Genomic DNA, 15346 nt, shown 5'->3' with positions numbered 1-15346 from the left:
TGGCCACCTGCTTCCCTGCAGATGACATTTGTTAAAAAAATAATGTGTTAATTAAATTTGTGACTGAACTCCTAGGGGAAGAATTGTATGTCTCCAACTCTTTTACCTGCATTCTGCCATATATTTCATGTTATAGTAGACTCGGATGATGACTCAGCACATGTTCATTTTAAGAACACTTTCGCTGCGGATTTGACAAAACACAGAGAAGGTACCAATGTTAGCTTTCTAAAGATAGCTACAGCACTCAACCCAAGGTTTAAGAATCTGAAGTGCCTTCCAAAATCTCAGAGGGACGAGGTGTGGAGCATGCTTTCAGAAGTCTTAAAAGAGCAACACTTCGATGTGGAAACTACAGAACCTGAACCATCAAAAAAGAAAATGGACCTTCTCCTGGTGGCATCTAACTCTGATGATGAAAATGAACATGCATCGATTCACATTGCTTTGGATTAACATCAAGCAGAACCCGTCATCAGCATGTATGCATGTCCCCTGGAATTGTGGTTGAAGCATGAAAGGACATATGAATCTCTACCGCATCTGGCATGTAAATATCTTGCAACACCAGCCACAAAAATGCCATGAGAACACCTGTTCTCACTTTCAGATGAGATTGTGAACAATATGTGGGCAGCATTATCTCCTGCAAATGTAAACAAACTTGTTTGTCTGCACGACTGGCTGAACAAGAAATAGGACTGAACTTGTAGGTTCTGAAGTTTTACATTATTTTATTTTTAAATGCAGTTATATTTTTGTACATAATTCTACATTTGTAAGTTCAACTTTCACAATAAAGAGATTGCACTATAGTACTTGTATTAGGTGAATTGAAAATTACTAGATCTTTTGTTTTTTACAGTGCAAATATTTGTAATAAAAAATAAATATAAAGTGAGTACTGTGCACTTTGTATTGTGTTAAAATTGAAATCAATATATTTTAAAATGTAGAACACATCCAAAAATATTTAAAATAAATGGTATTCTATTATTATTTAACAGTGCGATTAATCGCGATTAATTTTTTTAATCGCTTGACAGCCCTGGAACACACCAAAGTATACATAATCACAAATTGGAGTTATGTCCACATATAATTCCCCTAATGACATAAATTTGTTTATCTCTATAATAGACCTCAAATATAAGAAAGACTGCTGAACAGAGATATAAAGTCCAACTTGTCTTTATTTCAAGTTACACAGCTTGGAGACTGCATTGTTACTTCATCAACAAAACACCCACTGCACTAGATCAAATTAATTAATCAGATGAGGGGAGGGGTAAATTACACCTCTTGTTCAGCAAGGTCCCCTTCACTTTGTTTAGATCAGTATTTTTCAATCAGTGGCTTGCTGAGGGGTAACAAAGGCAGTCAAGGGAGACATGGGATGCTGAATATTTTAGTACAATCTAAAGTAAACTCACTGCCCACACACCCTTATCATTCAAGGTCAAATATTCTCTGTCAAACTCAAAACACACACAAATAAATTATATGTGCTTATTGTTAACATTGATACAATTTTTACTCTTACTGTGATAGAAAATGTAAGGGGACCATGAAAATTTTTGACTTCGAATAAGGAGTAGCCAACCTGAAAAGGTTGAGAGCCACTGACTAAGGCCTGGTCTACACTGGGGCGAGGGGGGGGATCGATCTAAGTTACGCAACTTCAGCTACGTGAATAACGTAGCTCAAGTCAACGTACTTAGATCTACTCACTGCGGTGTCCTCACTGCTGTGAGTCAACTGCTGGTGCTCCCGCGTCGACTCCACCTATGCCTCTCGCTCCAGTGGAGTACCGGAGTTGATGGAAGAGTGCTCAGGGTCGATTTATCGCATCTAGACTTGTAGGACAATAGAGCAGACTGCCTAGGGAAGTCATGGAATCTCCTTCACTGGAGGTTTTCAAAGAGAGTTTGGATAGCCATCCGTCTTGGATGGTTTAGACACAACAAATCCTGCCTCTTGACAGAGGGTGACTAGATGACCCTTGCAGTCCTTTCTAAGCTCATGGTTCTATGATTCTAGATCTGGGTATGATTCTAGAGAGTTTGGATAGCCATCCGTCTTGGATGGTTTAGACACAACAAATCGACCCCCACTGGATCGATCGCTGCCCGCCAATCTAGCAGGTAGTATAGACATACCCTTAGACTAGGAAATGTAGTCAAGGTTAGGTTAGCTAATCCTCCCCACTCTTCCTAGTCTGATAAAGCCAATGCATCTCATGGCCCTGTCCAGCCTAGGAAAATGAAGTGTGGTTCGCAAACATGTTTGCTAATATATGTTCATTAACATGTTTAAAACACCGCTTAGCACCGAGGGATGGCAGAGATTGTGATGTTTAAAACTGTGGTAGTTGGTTGTGGTCAACCCTAAGGTCAACCAGTGCAGGGAAGCATGTGTTCCTCTCTGCAACTAACCATCTCAGCATCCAATGGGCCTCAGCCTATAGGTACAATAGAGCCTTTGTACATATATAAGATAATTCTAATATTAAGATCAAAATGATTGGCTGAGATTTAATGTACAGAAAGAAAGCAGATTAAAGGATAAGCTACAGAGTAATAAATTTAAATTGAGAGTTTTGCCATTGACATCAATTGATGCCCACAGAGAAACTAGGAAAAATTGGACCCTACAAACTTACTCCTATACATAAGGGCATTCAGCCTTTTAAATAAATAGTAATAAAACAGTCAGGAATATTCAGCTAGTCACTACATAAGATATTGTGCTGAGAAGAGCTTGTTGGAAATTTTATAACACAAGGGTTTTTTGTCAGAAAACACTAATTCATCAAAACAAAGCTTTTTGCAGAAATATGAAAGTTTAATTGACACCTTTTCAGGTCCAAGATGAAATTTCTGGTCAAAACCACCATGGGTCGGGGGAGGGATGCGGTTGGGGAGAGAGAGAGACAGAGACTCATCCCAGAGTAGCAAGATGGTTCGGGCACTCATGTGGGAGAACCAAGTTCATGTCACTACTCTGCTTGATTCTCTTATATTCCAGGTGAGTGCTCTTACCATCAGACAATTCTGGCATGTATCTCTCTCAATCTCTCTTCATGGACCTGTTCTACTACATATAATTTTTTAAGTATTCAGTGGGCCACTGACAGAAACTTGACTCTATAGCCTTGCGGTTAGGACACTCACCTTGTATGTGGTTAGACAGAGATCTGAAGCTGCATTTCCCACATCCCATGTGAGTGGCTAACCACCTGACTATTCTAGCGTGGATCTGCCTCTCCCACTTTCTCTCATTTTTTTATTAATTTTTTTCAAAGGACTCAATTTCATCCCAATGTGGAACAGGAAAATTTTGAAATCTCAAAAATGTTTGTGGGTAAGGAAAACAGTTTCTTACCCAGATCTAGAATCATAGAACCATGGGCTTAGAAAGGACTGCAAGGGTCATCTAGTCACCCTCTGTCAAGAGGCAGGATTTGTTGTATCTAAACCATCCGAGACGGATGGCTATCCAAACTCTCTTTGAAAACCGTCAGTGAAGGAGATTCCATGACTTCCCTAGGCAGCCTGCTCTATTGTCCTACTGTTCTTACAGTTAGGAAGTTTTTCCTGAGATTTAATTTAAAACGGCTATGCTGTAGCTTGAACCCATTGCCTCTTGTCCTGTCCTCTGTGGCAAAAGAGAACAATTTTTCTCCATCTTTTTTATGGCAGCCTTTCAAGTATTTGAAGACCGCTACCATGTTCCCCCTTAATCTCCGCTTTTCCATACTAAACATACCCAATTCCTTCAGCCTTTGCTCATGTGGCTTGCATTTCATCCCTTTGATCCTCTTTGTTGCTTGCTTCTGGATCTTTTTCAGTTTCTCTACATCCTTTCTATATAGCAGTAACCAAAATAGGACACAATACTCCCGCTAAGACCTAACCAGCGCTGAGTAAAGCAGTACTATCATTTCTGTGATTTGCATGCTATGCTGCTGTTAAAGCAATGCAAAACTACATTTGCTTTTTTTGCAACAGCATCACAACGTTGATTCAAGTTCCAAATGTTGTTATTTGCAATGGTGTCATAAATATAAAGGCAAGGGTAAACACCTTTAAATCCCTCCTGGCCAGAGGAAAAACCCTTTCACCTGTAAAGGGTTAAGAAGCTAGGATAGCCTCGCTGGCACCTGACCAAAATGACCAATGAGGAGAAAAGATACTTTCAAAGCTGGAGGGGCGGAGAAACAAAGGTTCTCTCGGTCTGTGTGTTGCTTTTGCAGGGACCAGAGCAGGAATGCAGGTCAGAACTCCTGTAAAGGGTTAATAAGCAATCTAGTTAGATATGCGTTAGATTCTGTTTTGTTTAAATGGCTGATAAAATAAGTTGTGCTGAACGGAATGTATATTCCTGGTTTTGTGTCCTTTCGTAACTTAAGGTTTTGCCTAGAGGGATTCTCTGTGTTTTGAATCTGATTACCCTGTAAGGTATTTACCATCCTGATTTTACAGAGTTGATTCTTCTACTTTTTCTTCAATTAAAATTCTTCTTTTAAGAACCTGATTGCTTTTTCATTGTTCTTATGATCCAAGGGTTTGGGTCTGTGATCACCTATGCAAATTGGTGAGGATTTTTATCAGCCTTCACCAAGAAAGGGGGTGTAGGGTTTGGGAGGATTTGGGGGGAAGGACATTTCCAAGCGGGCTCTTTCCCTGTTATATAATTGTTAGACGCTTGGTGGTGGCAGCAATAAAGTCCAAGGGAAAAAGGTAAAATAATTTGTACCTTGGGGAAGTTTTAACCTAAGCTGGTAAAAATAAGCTTAGGGGGGTTTTCATGCAGGTACCCACATCTGTACCCTAGAGTTCAGAGTGGGGAAGAAACCTTGACACATGGTCATCCAGCTCTAGAGCCAAACTCTATATTTTATAAAGAAGCATTTATGACAACACATGCAGAGGATGTTGGAGCCCATTGGTATATTACAGACAATAGGCCAGACTTAGCTCTGATTTACACCAGTTCAACTCTATTGGGAAAGTCAATGAAGCCGACCTAGTGCAAATGAGAGTAGAATTTGGCCCACTGTGGGGAGGGAGACAGTTAAAATAAAAGTCTTTCTTTTTAAGTGTTTTTAACAACAAAGCTTTTTAAATTATTACTTTTTTGTTGCTAAAGTGATTAAAATGTGATTAGAAGGCCCCAGAGCTAGTGAGAATTTAATTATAAAGGTGCCTTGTTCACATTTCGTCTGGCAAGAGAACTGCTCAGCATTGTGATCCTCTACTACCTACCAGATGAATGATTCACAACATACTGTGTAAATTAATTGGAAGCTTCTCCAGGAATTTAATTACATATTGTGGTAAAGGTTTTAATTCAAAGTAATACACACAAACACATATTTACCTATATAGATTGGTAGATTCGCATACATATAGTTGCTTTGAGATAGTGGCTGACCAAGTCCGTAAATCGCTCAGAAATGAAAAATACTGTATTATCACTACAAGGTGCTCTTAATGACCCTACAGGATGTTCTTAAAGACATTACACAAAATGGTATGTTTGATACTGGAAGCAAAATTTGATTTTAAATTGACATGGATAACAAATTATCAAAAATAGGGGCTGGTTATTTAATCATGCAGTTCTGGTTTATGTTATGCTTTGTATCAGGACACAATAACTTGCCGGTAGATGGTTCTGTATGAGGTTACAAAGCCTTCTAGTCCTAATGAGTCCATGTCTTAAAAAATTACATATAGATGTTACAGAATGACCAGGATCAAAATTCATTAATATACAGGCTGTATATTCATATATAGGCTATTCCCCTCTTTTAAAAGCTATAGAGAAGGAGTTAAGCCACTGGATAATACAAAATGGAACATCATCTGGGCTGATACAGTTTTAATAGTAAAGTGTTTAAATATAAAATGGGAGAGTAGTGTATATATCGCTGCTATTTAATATGTATACACATAAATAAACAAGAGTCCAAGATTCAACTTCATCAGCTTCTGAGGAAGCTGACAACCACTACAAATTCGGGATGGGGGCGGGGCAGAGGTGATGTTTAAATAAAGCACTCACCTTCTCAATATCTGGATCTCTGGTTTCTTCAAGGTATTTTTTGAAAGGGTTTGGTTGATAGGGCTCCTCCGTTTTTAATAAGATTTTTGTTTTCACTGGCCCTGGACGAATAACACCAGGCTTTGTCTAGATCCATAGCAAGCACAGGGGGGAAAAGAATAGAAATTTAAAAACCTGAAGTAGTACCAGATTACAGAAAATTTTATTTATTTCTGGACATTCTAATTCCAGTTTTATTGAAGTTACCATATTTCAAAATATGACATTTAAAAAATATACAAGGACCAAAATCATTCAATTCCTCTTTGACTGGCCTGTTTTTGTTTCAGAATATGGAGAAAGGTGACACCAGTTGTGATTTTGCAGTCACAGGAAGCTCTTAATTAAGATCTATTTGTTGTCAACCCAAAAGACAGAAACTAGCCTGCCTATCAAGCTATTGTTTCTGCCACCTCTTGCTAGCTGCTCAACTGCATCCTAATAACTTCATCAAGTCATGGATTATGTATAATCACATCTGTTTACAGACAGCAAATTCCAGTGTGGCCTTTTCAAACAGACACAGTAAAAGGAAAAAAAACCCACACAGTAAAGAAGGGCAACAGATGATGCAAGTATATTAACTAATAACTTTCACCAATGCATGGTAAAAAAGCACTTTTTAGAAATGACAGACTTAAACTCTGGCCAAATATCGTATGGAGCTTTCCCAGCATACTAGCCAAGAACTTGAAACACACTATGAACAGCAGCAGCAAACAACCATTTTTGCACAAATGTAATTAGTCTTTTCAGTACTAACATCTCAACGTATTCATCCTTCAGTCACTGGAGAGCAATAAAGGAAGAAATGAATGGAAAAAAGTACTTGTCTACTCTACAAAGTACAGCTGGCTGAAAAACAATAATTCCAGTTTGCGAAAAATTTCAAAATTTGTTCTACATCAGTGGTTGGGAGAAAAAGATTTACTCTCTCCATGCAGAGCATTCACCCTGGATGTAGGAGACCCAGGTTTAAGTCCCTGCTCTGCCTGATTCAGAGCAAGGTTTTAAACCTGGGTTGTCCATGTTCCAGAGGAGTTACCTAACCAGTGGGCTACTGTGGAGTCTATCTGTCTCTTCTTTTTCCTTCCCCTGCCTCAAGTGAGGCTGTTTGTTAGGTGCTGTGTGCACTAGCTGGGTTTCTGTTAGTCTATGTTTGTTTTTTGTTTTGTTACTTGCTGTTTCTTTCCTTTACGGGTGTTGTTGGTTCCCTCCCTTTTTCCCTTGGGGGTGAGGAGATTTTCTCCATGGAGTCCACTTCAGATGGGTTTAGTGGTTTGTCCCACAAGAAAGGGGTTTGGTGTGTGCCTGCTGCCTCCTGCACTGTGGAGGGCACATTGCTGAGTATAGGTAAGGTTATTGGCTGTGTTCATATAAAATCTGCTTCTTGAATGAGCAAATCCATAGTGATTTTCCTGGTCGAGGAGCAGTTTGGGGAGTCTTTTGTTCAAGCATTTCCCTTGTTTGCTCCTGCTAATAAAGTAGTTGTTTCCAATGTCATCCCCTTCCTTCACAATAAGACACGAGTGTCTGATCTCCCCCATTATGGGAAGGGTAGTTTCTGCTGGTGGGATGATTCCGCTAGCCTGGAATAATCCAGATGTGAGGAATTTATTACATTAAATTATCCTGAACATCCCCTGAACCTGGTTTTAAAGCACCACGTGGAAGGGGTGGATTATACAGTGTTTGCTACCTCTGAAAACATGAAATGTTTCCTGTGTGGTGACCCTGGTCATTTGAGGGGTTCCTGCCCACACACTGCTGGCTTGGGGGTCCCTGGTAAGAATGTGGGACCCCAGGATAGTGGGGAGGGGGCTGGGACATCAAGGGAACCAGCAGGAAACCGCCTGCATCTGCACTGCCAGATTCTATCTCCCCACGTCCCTTGCCATATGTGGCCTGCTGTTGTCCAGAAAGCAGACCCCCGCTTCCCCAGAGGAACCCTCTGTTGTGACCCCATAACCTGTACTTCTACAGAAGCAAGTCCTGGAGGTTGAGGAGCACCTTCCTGCAGAGCAAATACAGGGGTTCTAGAGATGGGGGTGAAGAACAGACGGATTTATGCGGGACTGTGTTTAGAAGGGCTAAAATTTTGGAGGCCCCTGAACTGCTGCCAGTGGCTGAGGATGAAGCAGTGTGCCCTGAGGAGGAGGATAACATTGTGTTTGGTGGTAGCTCCATGCCTGGAGCTCCCCGTGGGCTACTGTCTTCCCCTGGTTTGGTGAGTCCTTAAGCCCCCAATCCTGTATGCTGCAGTGATGATACTGGGTCCCAGCCTGGGGTGGTGCGGCCTACCTCTCTTGGGAAAATAGATATACCAGCTGCCCCCACTGAATCTCTCTCCTTCATGAATGAGGAGTGTGTTGCAATGGCAGCTCAATGTTCTTCTGAGCTGGTGGAGTCTGAGGGAGATGAAGAGGATGATGATGATCTCTGGGACTCCTCATTGGTTCCTGATGTTCCAGTGAGTCAGCTAGATATGAAAGGTGGGCATTGTGTGGAGGAGATTAGTGATATTTTAGATAGCACCAAAGGGAAACAGGGAGTCGAGGTTGAGGCCTGTTTCCCTGATTTACCACACTTTGTTCACTCAGCTGCCCTTGGCTTGAGGGGCTAGACTGGATCACTTTTATACCATGAAGGCCAGCATGAATATGGTTGTTCAGTCTTCCATGTCTCCCACTCACTTGTCAGGTCATCATGATGCCTCTCAGTATTTCTCTCCCTCATCCTCCCTGTGCTTCCCGCTGGCGCTTTAATACCAAATTGTTACAGGACCTGAATTTCACCATTAGTTATTTGCTGTGTTTTGGAAGCATTGGCAGCAGCACAAGCCCCTGTCTGACTCCTTGAGACAGTAGTGGAATGTTGGGAAGGTCCAGAACCAAATGTTCTACCAGCAGTATACCCAACCTGCCATGTGGTCCTTGTATCATAAATGAGACATCTTGCACCCTCTTGGCAACCTTGATGTGGGAAACCCAGTAGAAGTACCAACTCCTGAGGAGCTTGGAAGGCACAAGGAACCCTAGGGTTAAGATCCGTTTTACTCAGCTCCATGAAAATGATACTCCCTCGAGGGCTCTTTTTCAGGTTAGAGAAAAAGTCTACAGAGCGGGGGGCAGGATTTTTGCCTCTGGCTGCCAAATGGTCATCTGACAGTTGACCCTACTGAGATCCAGAAAGCAGCTTTTTCTTTTTACAGTACTCTGTACTCACCTGAAGCCTGTGATGTCCTGGCAATGGAAGAGCTGCACCAGGGGTTATCCCATCTGACTGGTGAGGAAAAGCAGTGTCTGGACACCTTGCTGTTGCTACAAGAGCTCTCTGGTGCAATCCAGCAGTCTCAGGCATCAGTAGGCTGCCATTTTAATTTTACAAGCATTTCTGACATTTTATCACTCCTGACTTTTTTCTAGTGGTGCTGGAGTGTGCCCAGGAGATAGCACTGCCCCTCAGTTGCCACAGGGCAGCAATCAACCTGCTGCACAGAAAAGGGGACCTCTGTGACTTATGGAACTGGAGACCTATTTCTGTTCTCTGTTCTGATTATAAGATTTTATCCAGGGCCTTAGCCAACCGACTGTAGGACTGTCTGGACAATTTCATATATGTTGATCAAACAGATTGTATTCCTAAAAACTGTAATTTGGATCATTTGTTTTTAATTCATTATATTTTTTATGTGAGCAAATGTTGTAGTCTGGATGTGGGGCTTATTTCAATGGACCAGGAGAAGGCCTTTGATAGAGTTAACCATAGTTAGCTTTTTAAAACATTAGAAGCTTTTGAGATTTGGCCAGTGTTCTCTTCATATGTTTCTTTATTGTACCATAAAGTTTTTAGTGTCTTAAAGATTAATGGGGGTCTTAGCCACTGCTTCCTATTCTCAGAGACATTCATCAGGGGTGTCCTCTCTCTAGGATGCTGTATGTTCTTAGTTTGGAGCCATTCCTGCCCCTCTGCAGAAGCTATCTAACTGGCCTTTCCAAGCCAGGGTGCCAGATGTCTGCCCGGTTTGTCTGTCAGCCTAAGCCGATGATATCTCAGTTTTTATCACTGTGACAAGCAGGCATTTTGTGCTTGTTCACAAGTGTGTGAACAAACACCGTCTACCTGCATTAACAGGGCTCAGAGCAATTCGATCTGGGTTCTTGACAGTGTAGTGGTCCCGCTTTGTGGCCCCAGCAATTCCAATGGGGCACCTCTGAGATTAAAGTGTTGTAGGTCTTTGTCTAGGGTGACCAGACAGCAAATGTGAAAAATTGGGACAGGGTGGGAGGGTGAGCGGTACTAGGAGCCTATATAAGAAAAAGACCCCAAAATTGGGACTGTCCCTATAAAATCGGGACATCTGGTCACCCTATCTTTGTCGGATGCTATATGCTAAGGAACTTGGAGGGGGCTGGGGAGAATGTGCAAGGCCACTTGCAGAAATGGCCTGACTCCTTCCTGGATTCTCTTTTCAGGGACAGGTTTTGATTGCCAACAATCTTGTGGCCTTAATGTTATGGCACCGGATAATGTCTCTGCACCTTCCCCGGGCCTTTTGGACTAGATTTAGAGGTATATTAATCATTTTTTTAAATAATTACCACTGATTGTGCCCTGCTTTTCTGTTCCTGCCATTAGATAAAGGGAGCCAGGGACTCACTGATTTAACCAGCAGGGTGGTAGCCTTTTGTCTCCAGTCTGTTCAATGGTTACTTTACTCTGACTCCCCACGGGTCTACAAGTCCTGGCTGTTTCTCTCCTGTGTCATGCTGGGGAGATGGTCTTTGAGTCTTACCTATTTTTGTTGGCACCTGGTAGATTAGAGAGTCTAAATTTGCCTCTATTTTATAAAGGTCTTTTTAAAGCCTGGCAACTTCTGCAAAGTGCACAGCCGGACCAGCTGTTTTTCAGTTTATGGCTTTTGGAACAGTTGCTGTGTTTTAACCCACTTTTTCCCACTGAAGCTCTCTCCTCCAGGAGCCTGTTTTCTACCATTAAACAGGCTGGGTTGACCTAGATGTTCCACATGCTTGTTCCTAGTTGGTCAAGCTGGAAGTCAGGACAGCTCTTGCTGTTCAGACTAGAATCCAGTCTGTATGTCTTTTGAATAAGGCCCTTTCTGAATTCCAGGTGGCACTCACTCAGTGGGCTGCTCGATATTTGCAGAGAGTTTTTGCAGGGATTATTCTTCTGGGGGGGAATGCTCCCCTCGCTAGCTGTCTCCCCTCCTATGGATCCTTGTGCAACCAGGCGGAGCATTGTCCTGCAAGGGTTTGGTGAATCTTCCTTTTGCAACCATAACCAAGCAGCTGCTCTATGGCATGTGTGTCAAGGTGAGGCATTATGCCACCCTCTCTGATCTCTCTGATAATAGCCTGGAGGATGTCCCTGTCCACGGGTGACTATGTCCCTGGCTTGGAGGACGTTATTCAAACCTCCTCTTCCTAAGCACTCCAGCGACTTACAGTGGAGGGTCCAGCATAGCATTGTAGCAACCAATCATTTTGTATACCATATTACTCCTACTGTATCTGCAGAAGGCCCCTTCTGTTTGGCTTCAAACCTGGGGTTTTAGTTTTTCCTACATTGCTCTCATTTGATTCCTCTTTTTGGTTATATTTGCAGCAGCTTTTCAGCAGTTTGGGATTGGTTTTCTCCAGCCTCCAAGATACAGGGCTCACATTCAGCCAGTTTCCTGACTGGCTAACGTTTTGCTGGGTCAGGCAAAACTAGCCATTTTGAAATCTCTCCAGAACAGGATGGCTGATTACACCTTTCATAAATTGACTTGTAATCTGGACACGTTACATTTGACTTGGGGTGATAATATTTTGAGTTAACTTGGTGATGATGATGCTTGAGTGGTCTAGGTTGAATGTTCACTTAAGATGTGTTTGATTTATTTTATTCATATCTTTGTATGCCTATATTATAATACAAAACATTTAAAATATTTTTGGTGTAATTTTATGTGAATATTGGTGTTTTTCTTGTCATCTCTCTCCCCCATTTTGACCAGAAATTTAAGGGTCATTCTGTCCTCAATATTTTACAGTCTAAATAGACAAGTGAAAGGGTGGGAGACCAGAGATCCATTTGTCAGATAGGGAACTGAGTCACAGAGAGTCTGAATGCTTTCCCAAGGTGTATGTGGCTAAGATATTAATTAAGCCATTGCTTGAGTCCCAGGCAAGTCCCTTAACCACAAGTCCATACATCTGTCTATTACCAAAGCCATGGGAAAAACAAGTATTTGGATAAGATAAGGGTAGACATAGTCAAGGGCAACAATGGTTTATATAAGATTGAGGTCAAGTAATTGAATCATTATTATATGTGGTATAGAAAAGTACCCGGTGACTGAAAAATAATGAAATTGGTTCCATTATTTAAAAAGAGGTGTTCCAGAAATAAAGTTGAAAATGTTGAACCTATAAATCTAGCATCTGTATTAGTGAAAGATTTTGATATATAGCCTTACAGTCACATTTGGACAAGTACAATTTAATAGTTGTGAGTTATAATGGATTTGCAAAATATATATCATGTCAGACAAATCTATTTACTTTTAAATTTAAAAAACTACTGGTCTAGATAGTGGCCCGTTGTAAATTTAATATGATCTAGATTTTCAGAATTCTTGTTCCTGAGTTTGACATGACAGTTTATTGTATAAACTCTAAGCATGGGCTACGGAATAATTTGTTAAGACAGACAAAGAACTGATCTGTAGGCAGAAAACAAAAGGGGAGGTAAAGGTATGCATTTTTTATGGAAACTATGAGCACTGGAGTTCTGTGAGGCTCTGTGATGAGACAAACTCTCAAATAACCAGGTAGTAGGCCTCTCTAACATGGCCACATGGTAGAGAGTAAGGACCATTTGGCACATTCTGCATAAATAACTGCAAAGCTGCTACTGAGTTGCTTCCATGGGTAATATCAGTTCCCAAGGTAACTGCACCTCTGACCCCTTAGTGGCCTCCTTGAGGGCATCCCACTTAGATCTCTGGCCTCTAACCATCACCTTTCTGGGGGTAGGAACCTATGATCCCCTCCCTCTAGACCAGGGACTTTGGACTGTAGACTCCTGTAATTAATGGTGATTATCTCTTCAGATCTGACTTTAGTTCAGCACCTGCAGTTCTGTTCTCTCAGGGCAATGACAGTGTTGACCAGTGACCAGCCTGCTCTCTAAAAGCAAAGTTCTATTTATTCAGAACAAAAACATTACAGAGAAAACACATAATTAAAAACAGTAAATAGCTTATATGTAGGTCTAGTTTACCAGGCGGTCACCCATTTGCCACATGAAGACACTGGTAGGACTAAAATACTTTGGGCCATGTCTGTAGAGCTTGTCTCGTATGGTCACTGTCTCAGGTCAGTCCTTGGATTGGGTGTGAGAGAGTTCTCTTTCAGTTCAGGACAATCACTTTACACAGTTTCATGTTCTTTGTCTGTCAGGCCCCTTGAATATCATCAAACCAATTTATGTTTATTTCCCAGACAGCCTGCACTTCAAAAGGCTGGTTACTTGCATTGTTTCAGCATTAGGAATTTGCATTAATTACCCCTACCCCAGTGACTATAGTTCCTGTGGGAAACCCATATATAAGATTTAGAAGGTTGATACAATATAGTCTTTACATAATTCATGTGTCCACAGCATCTGTCACATCTCAATATAATAGTCTTTAAATATTCCATGCTTCCGAAGTACCACCTCTGTCACAGTTACAGCCCATGGGAGCAGAGCTAAATAAAGAATTGATGTTTTGGTTTGGTTCTGAGCATAGGTAAGATGAACCATGAACTCTCCTATACCTCCCATACCCTTCCTCCCCTCCTCCCCCCCCAGTAGTCAACTAGTTACCACAGTGTTGCCAATTTAGTCACAGGTTTATTCTCCCCTCTCCCCCGTAAATTCAAACACCCCCTCTAATTTCAATTCCTGAGGAAAGTACTGGCAACTAGTTCCCCAAGTTGACTGGGCACTGTGTGAAGTAGTACTTTCTAAAGTATCACTTTGTAAAGAACATTATAAATAATTGGTTAGACTACTTATTTGAAAAAAAGAAGATACAACTAAGTTAGAGAAAGTAGAAGGTAGGGCCACAAAGCTGATGAATAAAATCCAGAGATTTCACATATGAGCAGAGCTTGACAAAACTGCACTGATTTAATCCAAATCATCTTCCATCAAAAAGGAATATGACTGAAGTGTTTAAAATAGAGAAGAATTTTTAAATTAAATGTGGTTTTTGCGATTATTGATTTGGTGGATGTAAGTTTAAGTTATGGATGGTCTTGAACTAATATTACACGTCTACCTCCCTCCTAGCTTTGTACCCCTTTCAGATCCATCTCTTGTTTCAGTTAAGATGGATGATAAATAAAAATAATTTCAGGTGACATTAGTTTTACTGGAAGAGTGATGAATAGTCAAATTTCATTTAAAATAATATGTTTTGATTATGGAATTTAACAAGTTAGTGCCTGATCCACTGCCCATTTAGCTCATTAGTTAGTTTATGCTTGGGAGTAAATGCCCATTCTTTCTGGAGGGTCAAGAGGAAATTTAGCACTCCATGGTTTTCTGCCCACTCAAAATGGCTGTGGAAGATTTGCCAAGGAGTGTTTTTCTCTACTTTCCAACAAAAAGTTAAATATAAAAAATAAATTAAAATACAGGATTGGGATGGCATAGTTATTATCAAATTACTGTATAGACAGAAGTACCCTTGGCCTCCTAATGGTCTTACACAACTATGTAACTAAAAGTCTATTGTGCTACCTGAAATTGTCAAGAATAAGCTGTCTTTACAGATGAAGCACTGTAGAAAGCACATTGTAGAAAATGCTTTCAGGGCTGTATTTTCTAAAGAACACTGACGTCAAGTGCCCACAGTGAGATGAGTCATACGCTGCAACAGTCTGACACACATCGACTAGCAATCAGGATTTGAAATACATCATTAGCTACCTACCAAGTTCTAACAAAATCATCGGTTCAAAAACAGAACCCTGAGCTCTTCCTTTGCTAGCAGACAGCACAACTGACAATAGGTAGAGTGCCCATAAGCAAGCTGAGATTTTCCTTTGCCATGCAGGGCTGAGTCACAATACCATCACCCCAAAGTTTTAAAGGTTACAGTAATGGACAGGCATTATACGTGACTGATATACTCTAAAAGGAGTGGATGCAGGCACATATTCACCTCTTGCTTTTTCTATTG

At 41.1% G+C, this 15346-nt stretch overlaps 1 protein-coding gene across 6 annotated transcripts in view; it reads right to left on the bottom strand.

Annotated features, from left to right (window-relative positions):
* Window positions 1-15346, bottom strand: part of LOC102937550 (muscular LMNA interacting protein) — a 168753-nt gene that overhangs the window by 43816 nt on the left and 109591 nt on the right. For all 6 annotated transcript variants that reach the window (XM_043542376.1, XM_037894220.2, XM_043542380.1 and 3 more), the window contains one exon: window positions 6070-6195. In XM_043542376.1, the coding sequence (XP_043398311.1) occupies window positions 6070-6195 (126 nt within the window). The remainder of the gene's footprint in view (window positions 1-6069; window positions 6196-15346) is intronic.

This window comes from Chelonia mydas, chromosome 3 (assembly GCF_015237465.2).
Source record: "Chelonia mydas isolate rCheMyd1 chromosome 3, rCheMyd1.pri.v2, whole genome shotgun sequence".
Taxonomy (NCBI): domain Eukaryota; kingdom Metazoa; phylum Chordata; order Testudines; family Cheloniidae; genus Chelonia; species Chelonia mydas.
The sequence above is the reverse complement of the archived record's forward strand: the minus strand, read 5'-3'. Positions and strand labels throughout refer to the sequence as shown.